This window comes from Myiozetetes cayanensis, unplaced genomic scaffold, assembly GCF_022539395.1.
Source record: "Myiozetetes cayanensis isolate MyiCay16 unplaced genomic scaffold, myiCay2020 scf22, whole genome shotgun sequence".
NCBI classification, from domain to species: domain Eukaryota; kingdom Metazoa; phylum Chordata; class Aves; order Passeriformes; family Tyrannidae; genus Myiozetetes; species Myiozetetes cayanensis.
This window is the reverse complement of record NW_026087434.1, coordinates 778,302-792,663: the sequence shown is the minus strand read 5'-3', so window position 1 is coordinate 792,663 and position 14,362 is coordinate 778,302. Positions and strand designations below refer to the sequence as shown.

At 49.9% G+C, this 14,362-nt stretch overlaps 1 protein-coding gene across 1 annotated transcript in view; it reads right to left on the bottom strand.

Moving 5' to 3' along the window:
* Positions 1–14,362, bottom strand: part of RNF213 (ring finger protein 213) — a 46,908-nt gene that overhangs the window by 3,459 nt on the left and 29,087 nt on the right. Inside the window, 27 exon segments of the mRNA XM_050319341.1 lie at positions 144–227; positions 474–606; positions 915–1,166; positions 1,443–1,537; positions 2,314–2,494; positions 2,813–2,972; positions 3,299–3,393; positions 3,712–3,746; positions 4,347–4,428; positions 5,061–5,303; positions 5,545–5,655; positions 5,884–6,012; positions 6,282–6,472; positions 7,117–7,327; positions 7,752–7,866; positions 8,482–8,584; positions 8,673–8,836; positions 9,178–9,357; positions 9,613–9,713; positions 9,821–9,941; positions 10,668–10,849; positions 11,215–11,427; positions 11,771–11,925; positions 12,344–12,483; positions 12,769–12,957; positions 13,548–13,683; positions 14,008–14,155. Of these exon segments, the coding sequence (XP_050175298.1) occupies positions 144–227; positions 474–606; positions 915–1,166; positions 1,443–1,537; positions 2,314–2,494; positions 2,813–2,972; positions 3,299–3,393; positions 3,712–3,746; positions 4,347–4,428; positions 5,061–5,303; positions 5,545–5,655; positions 5,884–6,012; positions 6,282–6,472; positions 7,117–7,327; positions 7,752–7,866; positions 8,482–8,584; positions 8,673–8,836; positions 9,178–9,357; positions 9,613–9,713; positions 9,821–9,941; positions 10,668–10,849; positions 11,215–11,427; positions 11,771–11,925; positions 12,344–12,483; positions 12,769–12,957; positions 13,548–13,683; positions 14,008–14,155 (3,949 nt within the window).

Below are 14,362 nucleotides of genomic sequence, written 5' to 3'. Positions count from 1 at the left end.
AGGAGGGAAACAAATTCTTCCCCTTGTGCCTAGATGATCTTAAAATTTAATGGCCAAGCTCGGTTTTGAGGATATGTCTCAGCATCACTGACAGGAGAAACCTGAACTGAGAGAGGAGCAGCGCTGGGACAGGAGATGCTCACCATTGGTGTCCAGAGAGCTCCTCAGCTTGTTCCAGACAGACAGAAACACATTTACTCTCCTCTGTAACAGGTCCCTCATCACATCTGAGGAAGAACAGAAAGACAAATCCATGAAACACCATGAAATTCTGTAATACAGAATTTTCAAAGCACACCACTGAACTCCACACTTTTTTAAGGGTTAAGGTCTCCAGTTAATTTGGATGGGAATTAAAAAGAAAGATGAAGTCTTAAGATTGCAAGTTCAAGAGAAGTTTTCACCTTCATTTTCAACTGGACAATCCAGCACCTTTTATTTTAGTAGTTACAGTTTTGGCAAAGTCTTCTCACCTGAGAGGGGTTCTCTGAGGAATTCCCTGATGGAGCAGTGTTTGATCTCAGCTGTGTTCTGGAATCGCCTCACCAAGTCCCTCTGCAGAGCCAGGATCTCTGGTAGGAATTTCACCAGTCTCAGCTCAGTTTCCTGGAAGAGGAAAGGGAGCCTGTGTGGGTAAGGCTGTGCTTGGAAAAACCACTTCTGGATACTTTTACAGAATTAATTTTTAAATGTTTAAAAGACAACAATATTTTCCATGTGCATTCTTCAAGATTATAGCAAGTGCTGAGAATAAAGTTACTGGATAATCCAAACATGGTTTAGTCCTGGGCAACTGGCTCTGGGTGACCCTGCTCAGGCAGGAGCTGGAGCTCCAGGGCCCATTCCCACCCCACCCAGCCCTTGGCTCTGTGCTCTCTGAACATTCCAGGCTGTCCTCCCTGTGTTACCCCCACCTTCTGCAGGAACTTCCAAAGGAGAGGGACAGTGTCCTTGGCATTCTTTTGCTGGACCACATGGCCCAGGTTCTCCACTGAAATCCTCTTCCTGCAGCTCCACATCTTGGAGTGATGTATGTGACTGTTCTTTGGCAGCTGGGACAGGAATACAGCCGGGTCACCATACACTATCTTCACTATGGGATTGGAAGAAATTCTCTCATCCTCTTGTATCTGTCGATTTAACTCCAGAAGATTTTTATCCAAATCCTGCATTAAAATAAAATTTTAAAAATTGGACAAATGCTTTCAACTGAGTTAAGCCAATTCTGTTTTTCCAGCTGTACAAAATCAACCCAGCACAACTCGAATCTCAGAATCTCATTTCCACAGGTAGAATGAAGTTCTGCAGCTGTGTCATGGACAGATTGGTTTTAGGAATAGCTGGGTGAAAAGTGTAGCAGAGGTATCACAGCATGTCAGATTTCCACATAAATGCATTTTGAAATGCTCAACTACTGACATTTTGTCCAGCAAATTTCTCACCTTCAATTCAGGAACAATAATTGTGTTTGCAACAATTTCTTCCCATTTGTTTCTCTTTTCCTTGGTAGAGAGAACAGGATCAAACTGCACCGGCCCTGCAACAGGAATATTTCATCTCTTACAGCTGCAGTGTTTCAGGGAAAAGAAAGCACAGGTTCTCTAAGTGACATTCCTGATGGGACATCCTTGCAGGTCAGCATGAGGAGCAAGAGCAGTTGCAGAGGTCCCAGAAGCTAAATGAGTATCTGGAGAGCGACACCCAAACCAGGACACACGTGAATGACGGGGACACTTGTACAAGTCATTCACCCAGAAAGGTTAAACAGCTTGTCCAAGGTCAGACCATGATCAATGACAGACTGAAGCTTGGAATACTGATTGGTGGTGTCACACACAGAATATGGCCATTCAATATAAATCCCTCCGTGACACAGAGACTCCTGTCAACTTGCACCCCAAATTCTCCCACGGACCACACTCTGCCAGCCCTCTTTTACCAAAGACCTCCTTGGGAGTCGTTTAGAGGGCAGCACAGAACAGAGATTGCACACAGCACGAGCTGCTGTGCTGGGAGCATCCCCCCCTGCTCGGGAGCTAGAGGCTCTGCCAATCTGTCATGACGTTATTTAGTCAATAATTAATCTTTGGAAGTATTGACTGCACCAAAACTTGCAAACCCCATGTACTCGACTGAAAGATGCAAACAGCCAAAAATTCTTCACTCCCTACAGTAAGAAACGAGCTTCAAATTCTGGATCTTCCTCATCAGCTCAGCTACTGCTGTTGGACGTGGTTTATCAGCCAAGAGGCTGCACCACTGTGGCCCTTCAGACACAGCTCCGGGTGGGACATGGCAGGGGGATTTTCTTACACTGGCCTGGGTGCTGACGGGGGCCCTGGAGGAGGCTGTCAAGCACAAGATGAAGGGTGTTGATAGTCTCATCCACACTCTTCCCCAGAATTTTTGTCAGCTGGTTCAGGTCCTCCTGAACGTGCTCCTGCAGGAAGCTCACGGCGTCACGCACCCGCGGCTGGATGATCTTTGCCAGAGACTGAGGAGTAGCAAAAGGCAAGAGTTGAGCACAGCCAATAACAGCAGGGAAGCACAAGGCACACACAGCTCAGTCCTGCCAGACTCCACCCCGGGGGATTCCTGCCACTGGAGCCACTAAAGGAAGGTGTGGCTGTAAAAGCCTCCACGGAATTGCACAAAGGAGCCAAAATCAACCCTGGGCAAGGAGGGAAGGGAATTTGGGTCCTGCACCTGGACAGACTGCCCTGGTTACTTGGCAACATGATGAAAAGGACCAGCAGCGTACAAAGGTTTCACCACATTTTGTGTGGCCACCTGGGACTATTCTGGAAGATACCTGAGGGTCTCTTGTGGCTCCCAGCAGCATCGACAGGTGTGTGAGCGAGCGGATCAGGACAAAGACGATGGGGGACATGCCCCGGTCAGACACTCCCAGTGTTCTTCTGTGCTCAACATCTCCAAGAATGTGGCCAGTTTGAGTTCTGTCTTCACTATTCCTGTAGGAAAATGTATATATAGTACTTTTTTGCCTTGACAAAAAAACCACACAAGCATCTCTGATACCCAGTAATGTCTTTTTGACCCATAAGGTCTTTGAATGGCATAAAAGCTGCCAATTAAAAGTGCTATAGGGGAGCAAAGGCTTCCAGTAAGTTTTGTACACAGATGAGGTAATTTATTTGGTTTTGCTGGCTGATCACTCTTGCTTGGATGTCCCTTCCCAACATTCCAGAGAGCAGCATAAAGTGTTGGTACCTTTGGCCTTGAAGGCACGACAGTCAAGTCCTGAATCATTTAGCACTGAAAAGGTGAGTGAACCTACCAGAATTCCTTAAAGCCCTGCACTGGTTTGTAATTGATCCCTCCAACAGGGAGAAGGCACTCGGGACAGCGGCCTATTTCCACAGGGCGGCCACACTAGGAAAAAGGAAAAGGAGAACTCTGAATTCCAGAGCAAGAGCCTCTCCAGCAGAAAAAGGGAATGAAACAAAAATCCAAGCTGTAACTGCTTCATTCAAACCCTGCTGCATACTGGGCACAGGCCTCATGTTTCCTACATTTATGGTACAATAGCCTTAATACAGCTTATAAGATTTAGATTTTAATGACAAAATTATTAATAATATTAGTTGAGAAATTAAACTCTGTGCCATAGAATATTAAAACCAGTAAACAAAATAAAAGAGTCTTGCTGAAAACAGCCTGCTCAAAAACCCACCACTGCCAAATTCTTACCTCTCCCACAGTGCAGGGGTGGCCATTGGGACATGCTGTCAAGAGAGAATCAAACAGGACAGTATTGTAAGACAGATTTATAAAGCCCCTGCTATTTCCTTTCATAGGCACCATCATCCTGGAGCAAGAAATATGCTTCAGGATCTAATCCAAAGCCCTGACTGCCACAAACCTCAACAGAATGACAAGCCTACACAGGAACTCAAGGAATTTTTCAGTGCTGCTTCTCCTTGAAAACAAGGAATGGAAGCCTGAAAGATTTGCAGCCAAGTGCCAAAGGGGCTGCTCCAGGAATGCTCCCAGCCCCTGACTCCCAGTCTGCAGTAAGGGCCTGCTGTGGGGAGAGACTGAAAGCTGGCCAGGAAGGTGGCCAAGTGCTCTTCTCTCACAGCATGTTACCATTGCCACCAGTGACAGGACAGGTCGTGTGCCCCCTGAAGCTCTGCACACAGCGGCAGACTGAAGACTAAACAGACATTTGATGCACTTTGGTGCACCACCCACACAAACCTTCATTATAAATCTTGATTTACAAAGGGTAACTCGTGCTGAAGAGTGTGTTTGTCCTCACACCTGGAATTCCAACCCCAAGGATTACCCTTCAGTCCCATCCAAAGCCATCCAGGAGCACTTACTGTACCAGCGCAGAGCGGTCATTCCTTCCCAGGCCCTCGCCTGAGCCATGATGTCCTCTGGCATTGTAGGCAGAAACGAGTGCTGAGGAGGAAAAAGGGAAAAAGGTGACAAAGGGATCTACAGACCAGTTCTTTCCTGTAGCAGTTGCTCACTGGTTCTTTTTTCACAATGGAGAACAAGGGACATGCGAACACAGAGGTCAGGTGGGTGACGTAGACACAGATTTTCAAATTCTGCCTTTGAAAATCCACTCTTAGAACTGTCTGTATTGTTAAGACTTGCATGTGCACTCTCCAGACATCCTGACCTGGATTCCTGATGCACCCTGGCGTGTACCAGCCATTTCCTTACACTTCAGGCAGCCAGTAGTGGAGCAGCAGCTCCCTCCACCCTGTCTCAGGAGCCAGTGTTCTCTGGAGCAGGCAGGTCTGCACACTGCCTGCTGCTTTCAGCTGTGCTCACTCAAATATCACCAAAAGTACTTTTTTGATACTGCTCAGGATGCAGAGGTACCTTTCTAAGGCTGGACCTTGTTGTTGTGCTAATTAACCCCAACAGCACTGAAATAATCACACATCAGTATTTCACAGCTAAAACAGTGAGCTGGTGCTTTTGATGTTATGATGTTAAGAAAGGTCAGGCTACAGAGGATCCAGCAAACACGGGAAAGAACTAGAAAAATGCTGAATTGCATCTGAGTTCCATCTCTTTACCTCCATGGTGTGTGGCTGGAAGGCCAGGTTCCTGAGGGGCTGCAGGACAGGGCTGTGCCCACACAGCAGCACAGCAGTGGTGTGAACAGCCACCTCAACCAGGGCTCTGTGCTGGCTGGAGCTCTGGGGATCCACGCTCAGGGCTGGCAGGGCATTCCCCACAAGGGCAGCTGCAAAGTTCTGCAGCTCTGGAGAACTCAGGACTTGGGAGTTCTGGATGAACTGAGTCATCGTGGCTGTTTGCTGAAAGAACATATTTAAAAGAAACACACCCAGCATGACACTGCCCACCACAGTGAAGAGGACTGTCAGCTGCTTCCCATGCTGGGCCACCCCACTTTGAAAACACTCCTAGACTGCTCAGCCCAGGCCATCACCGTGTCTGGGGCAGAGGAACAAAAGCTCTTCCACCACTGACTCAAATCTCCTTTATGCTTTTGCAGGAAGCAGGTTTGTCACAAGCTTCCAAAGGGGGGGTTCTTACCTGCTGCTTGGGATGAAGGTGTGGGTCCCTGACACCATACAGGGCAGTGACCTCCCGGAAAATGGCCAGCAGCAGGTGGACTGGTTCCACAGCTGGGGAGCTGCTGGAAGCCTGGAGAAGAAGGGATGATGTGGCAGGGAACAGAACAGAGCTGTCCCAGCTACAGTGACAGACATGCAGGTGAGAAAGGAAAGGAAACGTGTCTGCAGCACAAGGCACAGTGACCTCAAGCAGAGGCCCCCCAGGTACCTGCACAGGAACAGGCACTGCCCACAGGGACACAGAGCTGAAACAGTGGCCCTTCAAACCCCAGGGGTTCTGGTGAGGAGCAGGCTGTACCTTCTCGGCCTCGAGGAGCCCCTCAGCCGTGCCCTCCACCATGGCTCGTCCCACGGCGTCGCGCAGGGCCCGGTACCCCTCACCACACACCAGGTACCGGTCGATGTGGATGGACTGGCTGCTCTGGACCTGCAGAGGGACAACAGCCACCTGTTGGTGAAGGCAGAAGCTCCTCTTCCTCCCAAACACTGGGGCATTTCAGCCTTCCCAGAGAGGCAGCAGCAGGCATGGCCACCCAAAGGGTGGCACAGCCAGGAGAGACTCCGTTCAGCAGAGAGCAGGGACAAGTCATCTTCACAACCACTCCCACCCTGGGGGCTCCCCCAGGAGCCACACAACAGTAGAAACACCCCAAAGCAGCACAAAGTGAGGATGAAGAGGAGACACCTCTTCTTTACCTGTTGCAGGATTTCCACTGGGAACACCCACTCGAACCGTGGCTCTGTGACAAGCTTCTGGGCAAACTCCATCCCGTACTGACTGGCAATCCTGCGCACCAGGAACACGCGGTGCCAGTCGTTCCTGGTGCGGCTGCAGAACTCCCTCACGCTCGCCAGGTAACGCTGCTTCTCCTCTGCCTGCTCTTGCTCTGGAGGGAAAGAAAAATAAAAAAGGTAAAAGCACATCCCGTCTTTTAAAAACTTTCGTCTGCACCAGCTGTAGCACCAAATCCCTTTACTAGTACTGAGTGACTACACAGGAGAACTTCAGAGCCCTCCCTTCTCAAGCGTCGTCTGGAGCGTTTGCTCAGCCAGATTTCAGACAATGATTCATTTCTTTGACAGAGAAGACATAAACTCTTTGATATAAACTCTTAATCCCTTTTAGCTGCACAGAGGTCTCATTCATATAAAACAATAAACCTTACAGCAGTCATGTGTCTGAAGCGGCATTTATGCTTTAAAGTTCATTTAAGCAGGCTCTAAATAAAACTCACTGTTCGAATCTGGAGGATAAAACAAATCTCCTTCCTAAGGTGTAACTGCCATGTGATGACACCTTTGGAGTCACCAGCACAACCCTGGACTAGTTACAGAGCACTTCTCACACATGGTATAGGGGACAAACACTGACTGACACCCTCGAGAGAAGAGTGAGTTGCTCTTGTTCTTGGCCACACATCAAAACAGGTTCAGCAGAGCACAGGTGCACTGACTGCATCCAGCCCACCTGCCCTGGTGCCTTTGCTCTGTACCCAGCATTCCCATTTTCCAGCAGACTAATCAGGCTTACGTGTGTGCTGCTGCAGGTCGAAGATGAGCTCTGCAGCCTTGCTGAGGTACAGGCGAACCTTGGCCACTGCCTGCAGGTATTCCACGGATGATTCCTGAGGAGTCTCTCGGTTGCTCCCTGGGAGATAGTTCTCTGGAAAGCCTTTGCTTCCAAGAAGATTGTTTATATGCTCATATCCAAGGCTGTCCTCAGACTTCTCACACAGGGAATCCTAAAGAGGGGCCGGGATACAGCATGAGCAGCAGAGACTTCAGTCAGCCATCAGCACTTTCTGATACCCCTGCAGTGAGCACGTCTCTCCCTGCACCCTCCACCCCACTGCCATCAGCTCCTCCCTGTGACCTCTCCAGTGCTTATCCTAAACCTCTGCAACATCACCAAACACCGCTTTCCCAGTGTGCCCCAGCTGTCCCAGATTCCCCAAGCATGGAGCCAAGCAAGAGCCTTGAGCAGGCTGACTGGCCACACACAGCCCATGTTCCAAGATGCCAAGCTCTACCTGCCCCTTAGGAAGAACACAAATGTTGATTTTATCTATAAAGACACCCTAAAATAGCAGCAGAGTTTCTATTCTTGACTTTTTTTATTCCTGCAACAGTTTCAAGGCCCAGCTCTTACCTCCCCAGCACTCTTACCTCTAGGCAGTTGACAAAAAGTAAGTAGAGCTCTTTTTTGTCATTTTTCTCTAGGAGCTCGTTGTGCTCCACCTGGGACAGGTGGTGCTGCACATCATCTTTCACTTCATTGAAGCTATGAGAGAGAGAAACACCCCCTTACACAGCTGCCATGCTGACAGCTACTACTCATGTTCTAAACCACAAGAGAACTACCAGGGATGTCTGTGTGACATGTGGGGTCTCTCTGGATCCAGCTGGAAGATGGGAAAGCCATTAGGCCATGTTTTGCAGATGCCATCTGGCTTCACAGCCTGAGCCAGGCTTTGATGCTCAGTGAGCATTTCCAGGGCAGAAGGCACCTGATCTGTTTTAAGCATCTGATTTAGGAGGTGATCACACCTGAGAAGTGGCTTTTGTGCCCTGCCTGCAAAGGGAGGCTGGGAGAGCTGTGGGAACAGGGAGGTCTGTGGAGCAGACAGGTCAGTCCTGATTAAACCTCTGTGGATGAGTAGCCCTGCTTTGCTGAGGTAAACCTTGGCACAGACTGCTCAGATACTCCACCACAAGCTTCATGCAAACAGCCAAGCTGCATGGCTAATGCAAAGGCCTGGCATGAATTTCACCTGCAAGGATTCGCATTCAGTGAATAGCATGGAAGTGAGGGCAGTGATCAGACTGGCTGGATGGGGTCATGAACAAAGCTGAGCCATCCCCTGACACAACACCTCTCAGCTGTCACACTGCTCACCTGTACTTCAAGAGCAGCTTCAGCATCACCGAGCGGATGACGGGAGTTTCATCCACCTCATCATTAAACGGGGACAGGAGTTTTGTGTAGACAGCAGGGTGGTCTGTGGAGATAAGGAAAAGGTTTGGCAGGTGAGAGAAGGGGTGACAGACAGCTCCATGAGGCCAAGCATCAGGGTGAAGGGAGCTCACCTGAATCTTTCAGGAGGATTCTGTGAACAAACAGCAGATCAAGGAGCCTCTGGATCACCTTTGTGTCAGGGGGCTCGTTGTCCTTGAAGCACATGGTAGTGACAACATCTATGAAGAAGTTATTGCACCTCTGCCGGAACAGGGCATTCCTTGCTATGGCATCTCTGGGAAGGGCAGAAGCATTGAGGCAATGTTCAAATACAGAGCCACTTCAGTAATGGAAGAATCATGCAGATAAAGGCAAGAGTCACCAAGGTGAGATCTATAAGGTCCCTTCCAACCCAAGCCATCCTATGATTCTGTAATTTAGTTTTCTTACAGGGGCCAAGGCAGTTTCTTCCTTCTTTTGAAACAACAAACAGATTGGACAGGATCTGTTTGGTTCCAGAAGGAGACAAGGAGAGTTCCCTCCTCCATTCTGCTCGTGGTGATAACCTCAGAGTGGAGAAATTCCTCACCACACCTGCCCCACTGCAAGGCCCCTACCCCAGAGAGGGTGGAATACCTGATCTCCTTGGAGACAGTTAACTCCACATCCCCCACAGCAACCCTGCAGCATGGACAGTGCATCTGTGCTGGCACCAGCCACGTGCTGATGCACTTGTGGCAGAACACATGGTTGCAAGGCAGGCAGATGGGATCCTTCAGCTCTCCCAGGCAGATGGGACATGGCTTCAGACCGTATCTGTAATCCAGAAACAACAATGAACACAACTGCTTCCGTGTTGTCCTACCAAAAGCCTTTAATAAAATTTTCATCTGCAACTAGACCAAGAGGAGAGAAGCCAGACCAGCTGGCTCCCCACTCAGCTCAGGGCGCAGAACCAAACGGGGTTATTGCTCTTCATTTGGCTTTCACTATGTCCCATGGAGCGCTGCATTACCCCCAGAAATGTGCTGGCAGCACGGGCCATGCCCCTGCTCATCCCCCTGTCAGTACCTGTAGAGCCTGCTGCTGACCTCGTCCTTACAGCGCCCCAGCACTGTCATCACTGCAAGAAAAGTTGGATGAGTCTTCATGTCTGAATTGTGCTGAAAACACTGCAGAGAGAGAGGACAGAGCTCAGTGACTCAGCTCTAACAGAGACAAAAACTCCCAGGATCAGCAGAAGCGAAGGGGGGAGAGGTGCAGTCACAGCTTTGCTTACCTTGGCAAGAAGCAAAGTGTATTCTTTCACCAAAGTCTCGAATTCCGGCATGACGGTGCTGATGCCACACAGCACGTGTTCCACAAAGAGAGCCATGGCAAACACCCGGTTCCAGCAGACTCTGTGGGGAGGAAAGCAGGGTTCAAACAGAACAGCATGAGCTGAGAGCAGCAATGGCAGTGCAATCAGGGCAGTCAACGATCTCACTGCTTTTCATGCTCTCCACTACAGCAATTCTGCACCTCTCACGACATTCTTGCTTTGTTATCCAAAGGGATTTTTGTGAAGGACAGTACACATGCAGCACATAACCCTGGGGGCCTGGCCTGGAGGCAGCATTGCAGCAGGACCAGCACCACTGCCCACACCTTCTCACACCTCCAACTTCTATATGAAGAAATCAATTTAAAAAATACTAATCACAATTAACTATGTTTTCTTCACCTCGGACAAACTAAACAAGCTCTGTGAGAAATTGGGGTAGCTCTCTGGGCTTTCTTCTAAAAGACAAGATGCAGTGAAATTCCCCATCTCCCAGAGCCTTTGTGCCCAGGGGATGAGGTGGGGACACACTGCTGGTTGACAGGAACCTGAGGAGAGTTTTAAATAACCCCTGAACCTAGGTGGGATGCACTGGCTGATACTGCCAGATTTAGAGGGAGAATCTACAGGAGATGAGAGGAAAAAATGTGGTTCTTGCTGCTTGGTATGTAATTGAGCCCAGCAGGAATCTGGAAAGGTTTGCGAAGTCTGAGAAAAGCAGCCCCAAGCAGCTTGAGGCTGTACCAATGCCCTAATTACCAGCCAGGCAAAGGATCAGGACTGTGGGCAGAGCTGTGGTGCCCACCTGAGTTCCATCAGCAGCTGACGGCACCGACCCCCGCTCCGCTGGGCATCCTTCTCTTTACAGAGAAATTCAATGGGCATCTGAAGGTTCCTCACTCTCTGCAGCCAGACCTCGGGGGGCGATGTCAGCACCTGGTTCTCCAGCTCTTCAGCACACACCATTGCAGCCAACACGTCCAAAACCTGGACAGGGACACAGGGGCGGAGTGTAACACAACAGCTGCATTTCAGAATTATTTATGGACCTTCCTGGAGCACATGTTCTACTGCATAACGTTCTGCTTGACTGCTTAAGCTCTGGAATTCTCATGCTAGTGGCTTGGCCCATTAGGACTGTTTTAACTAATGCAAAAGCAGGGCAAACTATTCTAAAACCCGCCAGTAGCAAAAACAACACAGCAGATCATTCCTAATTCTGAGGATCCTGAGCTTGTGCTTGCCCCTCTGCTGTTGCTGAAAACCAAAGGAGACTGAACACCAGCTCATCCAGTGAAGACACAGCTCCCTGCTAGGGCTGAGGAGCGCGAAACGCCTGGCAGCGACTCTACCATCTCTGAGCATGGACTTCCACATCCTTCCTGGTTGGTGAGGTAGACAACCACCCGGGGGTACACAGCCAGGATCCTGGAGAGGTTCTGCAGGCGGCTCCTGAACTGGTTGTACGCAAGGTGGACCCAAGGCAGGGTAGGCTCTGGCTCCTCTCGCCGGGGGGACACAAACGCCCACTCGGCTATGCAGGACAGGAAGGCTGAGCGCAGGCACTGCGGGGGAAAGGAGTTTGGACCAAAATTAAAACAGAGCTTCTATCATTAATTAGTTCTGCACCGGAAACACCGGCAAAATTCTCTGAAAGAGGGGAATCAGCTCCCTACAGAGCCAGTCTTAAGCATGTCAGTTTATACAGGTGCTGCTTTCTGAGTAAGCTCTGAGCAATCTCAGCAGCCACTCGGTGCCAAAGCACCTGCTTTGGGGTGCCCTTGCTGTTGGTCTGTCTCGGGGGGGATTTTCTCTGAGAGGCAGGGACTGATTCAGAAGGACACGTTCACAAGCATCATGCTCTTCTCTCCATCCAAAGGGTTTCCAGCTCTTGTTCCTGACACTGACCTGCAGCTCCTCTTGGGAGGACATATTCATGGTCAAGGCAATAAAGTCTGTGATGTAGCACTGGAAGAGCATCTGCCTGTCTTCCTCAGTCAGAGCAGAGATAAATCTTCCCAGGGCAGTTTTCTGGAAGATATCCACAAACTTCTCAGCATGGTCTGGAAAATGAGAATGGAGAAAAAAGCTGAATGTTGGGAGGAGGTTGGCTCTGACACAGCATCTATCCTAGAGAGACTGACACCTAGTTAATCACTGATGCATCCAGCACTCCCCTCTTACAGGGCACTAATGAGGGACTCAGGCCAGGCCTTGTCAGCCCAGTACCAGTGTCGTATTTCTGGAATCTCACCTTGTCATTAACTCTTGGCATCTCCACAGCATTTTGAATGCAAGGGCACAGATAGGTGAGAAAGATTAATAGTGAGAAGCACAAAGAAAAGCTGCCTACACAGAGCTCTGCTGGCTTGTAGGAGCACAGAGGGACTGCAGGTGACTCCAGTGTCCTGGAGGGGCACAGCAATGACAGACCAGAGCTCACAGGGCAGGTGGACAGAGATGCTCGAGCCAGGCTCTCACCTTCAGTGTTTCGGATGTACTGAGCTTCCAACCACATCTCATCCAGGTACTCCTTTATCCTCCAGCTGAATGGCATCTCATTCCCAGCATCAGCAGACACCATCATGTTGTTCTGCACCAGAATTATCTCTGGCTGAGAGCTGGGAGATTAAAAGGTCATTAATGCACTGGGCTTTTGTCTGGGAAGCACACTCAGACAACAGAAGCAGAAGGTGCAGAGAGCAAGAAATCAGCCCTAGAAGAGGATCAGAGAACTGCAGGACTGATACAGCTCACTTTGCTGGGTACGACATGGGAGTGACTTGTGCAGCCCCCAGCAGTGCCCACCTGCCCTGGGCACAGCACAGGGAGCAGCCAAGTGGGATTGAAGCCATGCTGGTCCCAGAGCTGCCAGCCAAGCCCTCCTGCTGCTCCCCTGGGCTCACCTGTTCTGACCCACTCCCGAGGGCACAGTCAGGAGTTTGGTATCACTGAAGATGAACATCCACAGGTTTGTCACCCACTTTGCTGCTGGCCTGGCCAACAGCTCCAAATTGCCATTCCTGTCGATGACAGAAATCAGGAGGGCCAGGAAGGGAGTGATGACCTTCTGGACTCGCTTCCACAGGGTGTGCCTTTGGGGCAGAGAGAGACAGAAAAACTTGTGATTTAGTTTTGTTGAAAGATTATAAATTATTTAAATGCTTTTTTAGGCCATCATCTACATGATTGCTTCCATGGATAACATTGATTACAACAGGGCAGAAGAGAAGGACCACCTGTAAGGAAAAGGCAGTTTTTGTTTTCAGTATTCTCTAGATTTTTTTAACTAGTTTTCTGTTTACTTGGAAGAGCTCAGCTGCACTCCAGGGAGGTGACTGCCCTGAATAGATGCTGACATTCATTTGCATGAGAGAAAGTCCTAATCCTGCCTTTAAGGGGAAAAAAGGCCACCAATAAAACCCTACCCTTCTCTCACTCCTTGACTCACCTGTAATCCCACTGCTCCACTCAGAGCATCTGAGCATTCCTGTCCCAGTACAGCCCACTAAGCTCTAAATCACCCCCCTCAGGAGCTAGGAGGGGTTAAAACTGCCTTTGGAGAGTTTCCAGCACAGACTGGAGGCTGGCACTGCAAATATTCAGATTACACAGAAGTGCACAGGTGCCACTTGCAGACTCCTCTGGGAAGGCTGCACATTCCAAGGATTGCTGCTGTCCTCACCTGAAGGTACCTGCCTCCTGGAGAGCACTGAGGTTGGAAGCCTCCCGAAGCACCCAGTTTTTTGGGTGGAGGGAATTTTCTTCTTGCTTCTTCAAAAGGCTGGAGAGACGAGCCTTTGTGATCTTCAGGAAAGAGGCTGCAAAACAAGAAGGAACTTGCATTTTCTATGTATTAGCATTGCATCCAAACACAAATATCCCACCAAGCATAGCATTTCACAGTTGTTTCAATAATTAGCCAACTGCGGGGGGGAAAACCCAGCCACTAGAGCCAGCACAGCCAGAGAAAAAGCCACCACCTGAACTCCAGGAAAAGCCCTGGAAGGAGCAACAGACTGGAGCACAGACACACACTCCTGGGAGATCCTCCTTGTCTGCAGGGACCTTTGAGTCCCCAGTGACCTGACTGACAGGGTTTGGGGGTCCCCCAGATGCCCAGGGACAGTACCCACAGCACCCACCTTTCAAGTCATCCTCCTTGGAGAGAAGGCCGAGGAGAATCTTAATCCGCTTTGTGCTCCGACTCAGGTCCTCGTTGTGGTCCCGCAGCATCCCCACAGCACTCTGCACACAGGTCCTCAGCAGCACAGTGGTGTCCAGGACCTCACCCTGTCCACAGCAGTGGGAAACAGGATCACTTCTCTCCAGTGCTGCACTCCTGCCCCCAGCACCCCCCTTAGAAGGGTTCCAGTGCTCCCTGATCCCAGCTCAGACTGCAGGTCTGAGTTCTTTTGCTGTCAAGGACGTGATGCAACTTCTGTGCCCCTTTCAGACTGGCCTGTGACACAGCACTTGTACTGTGATGAGATTCCTACA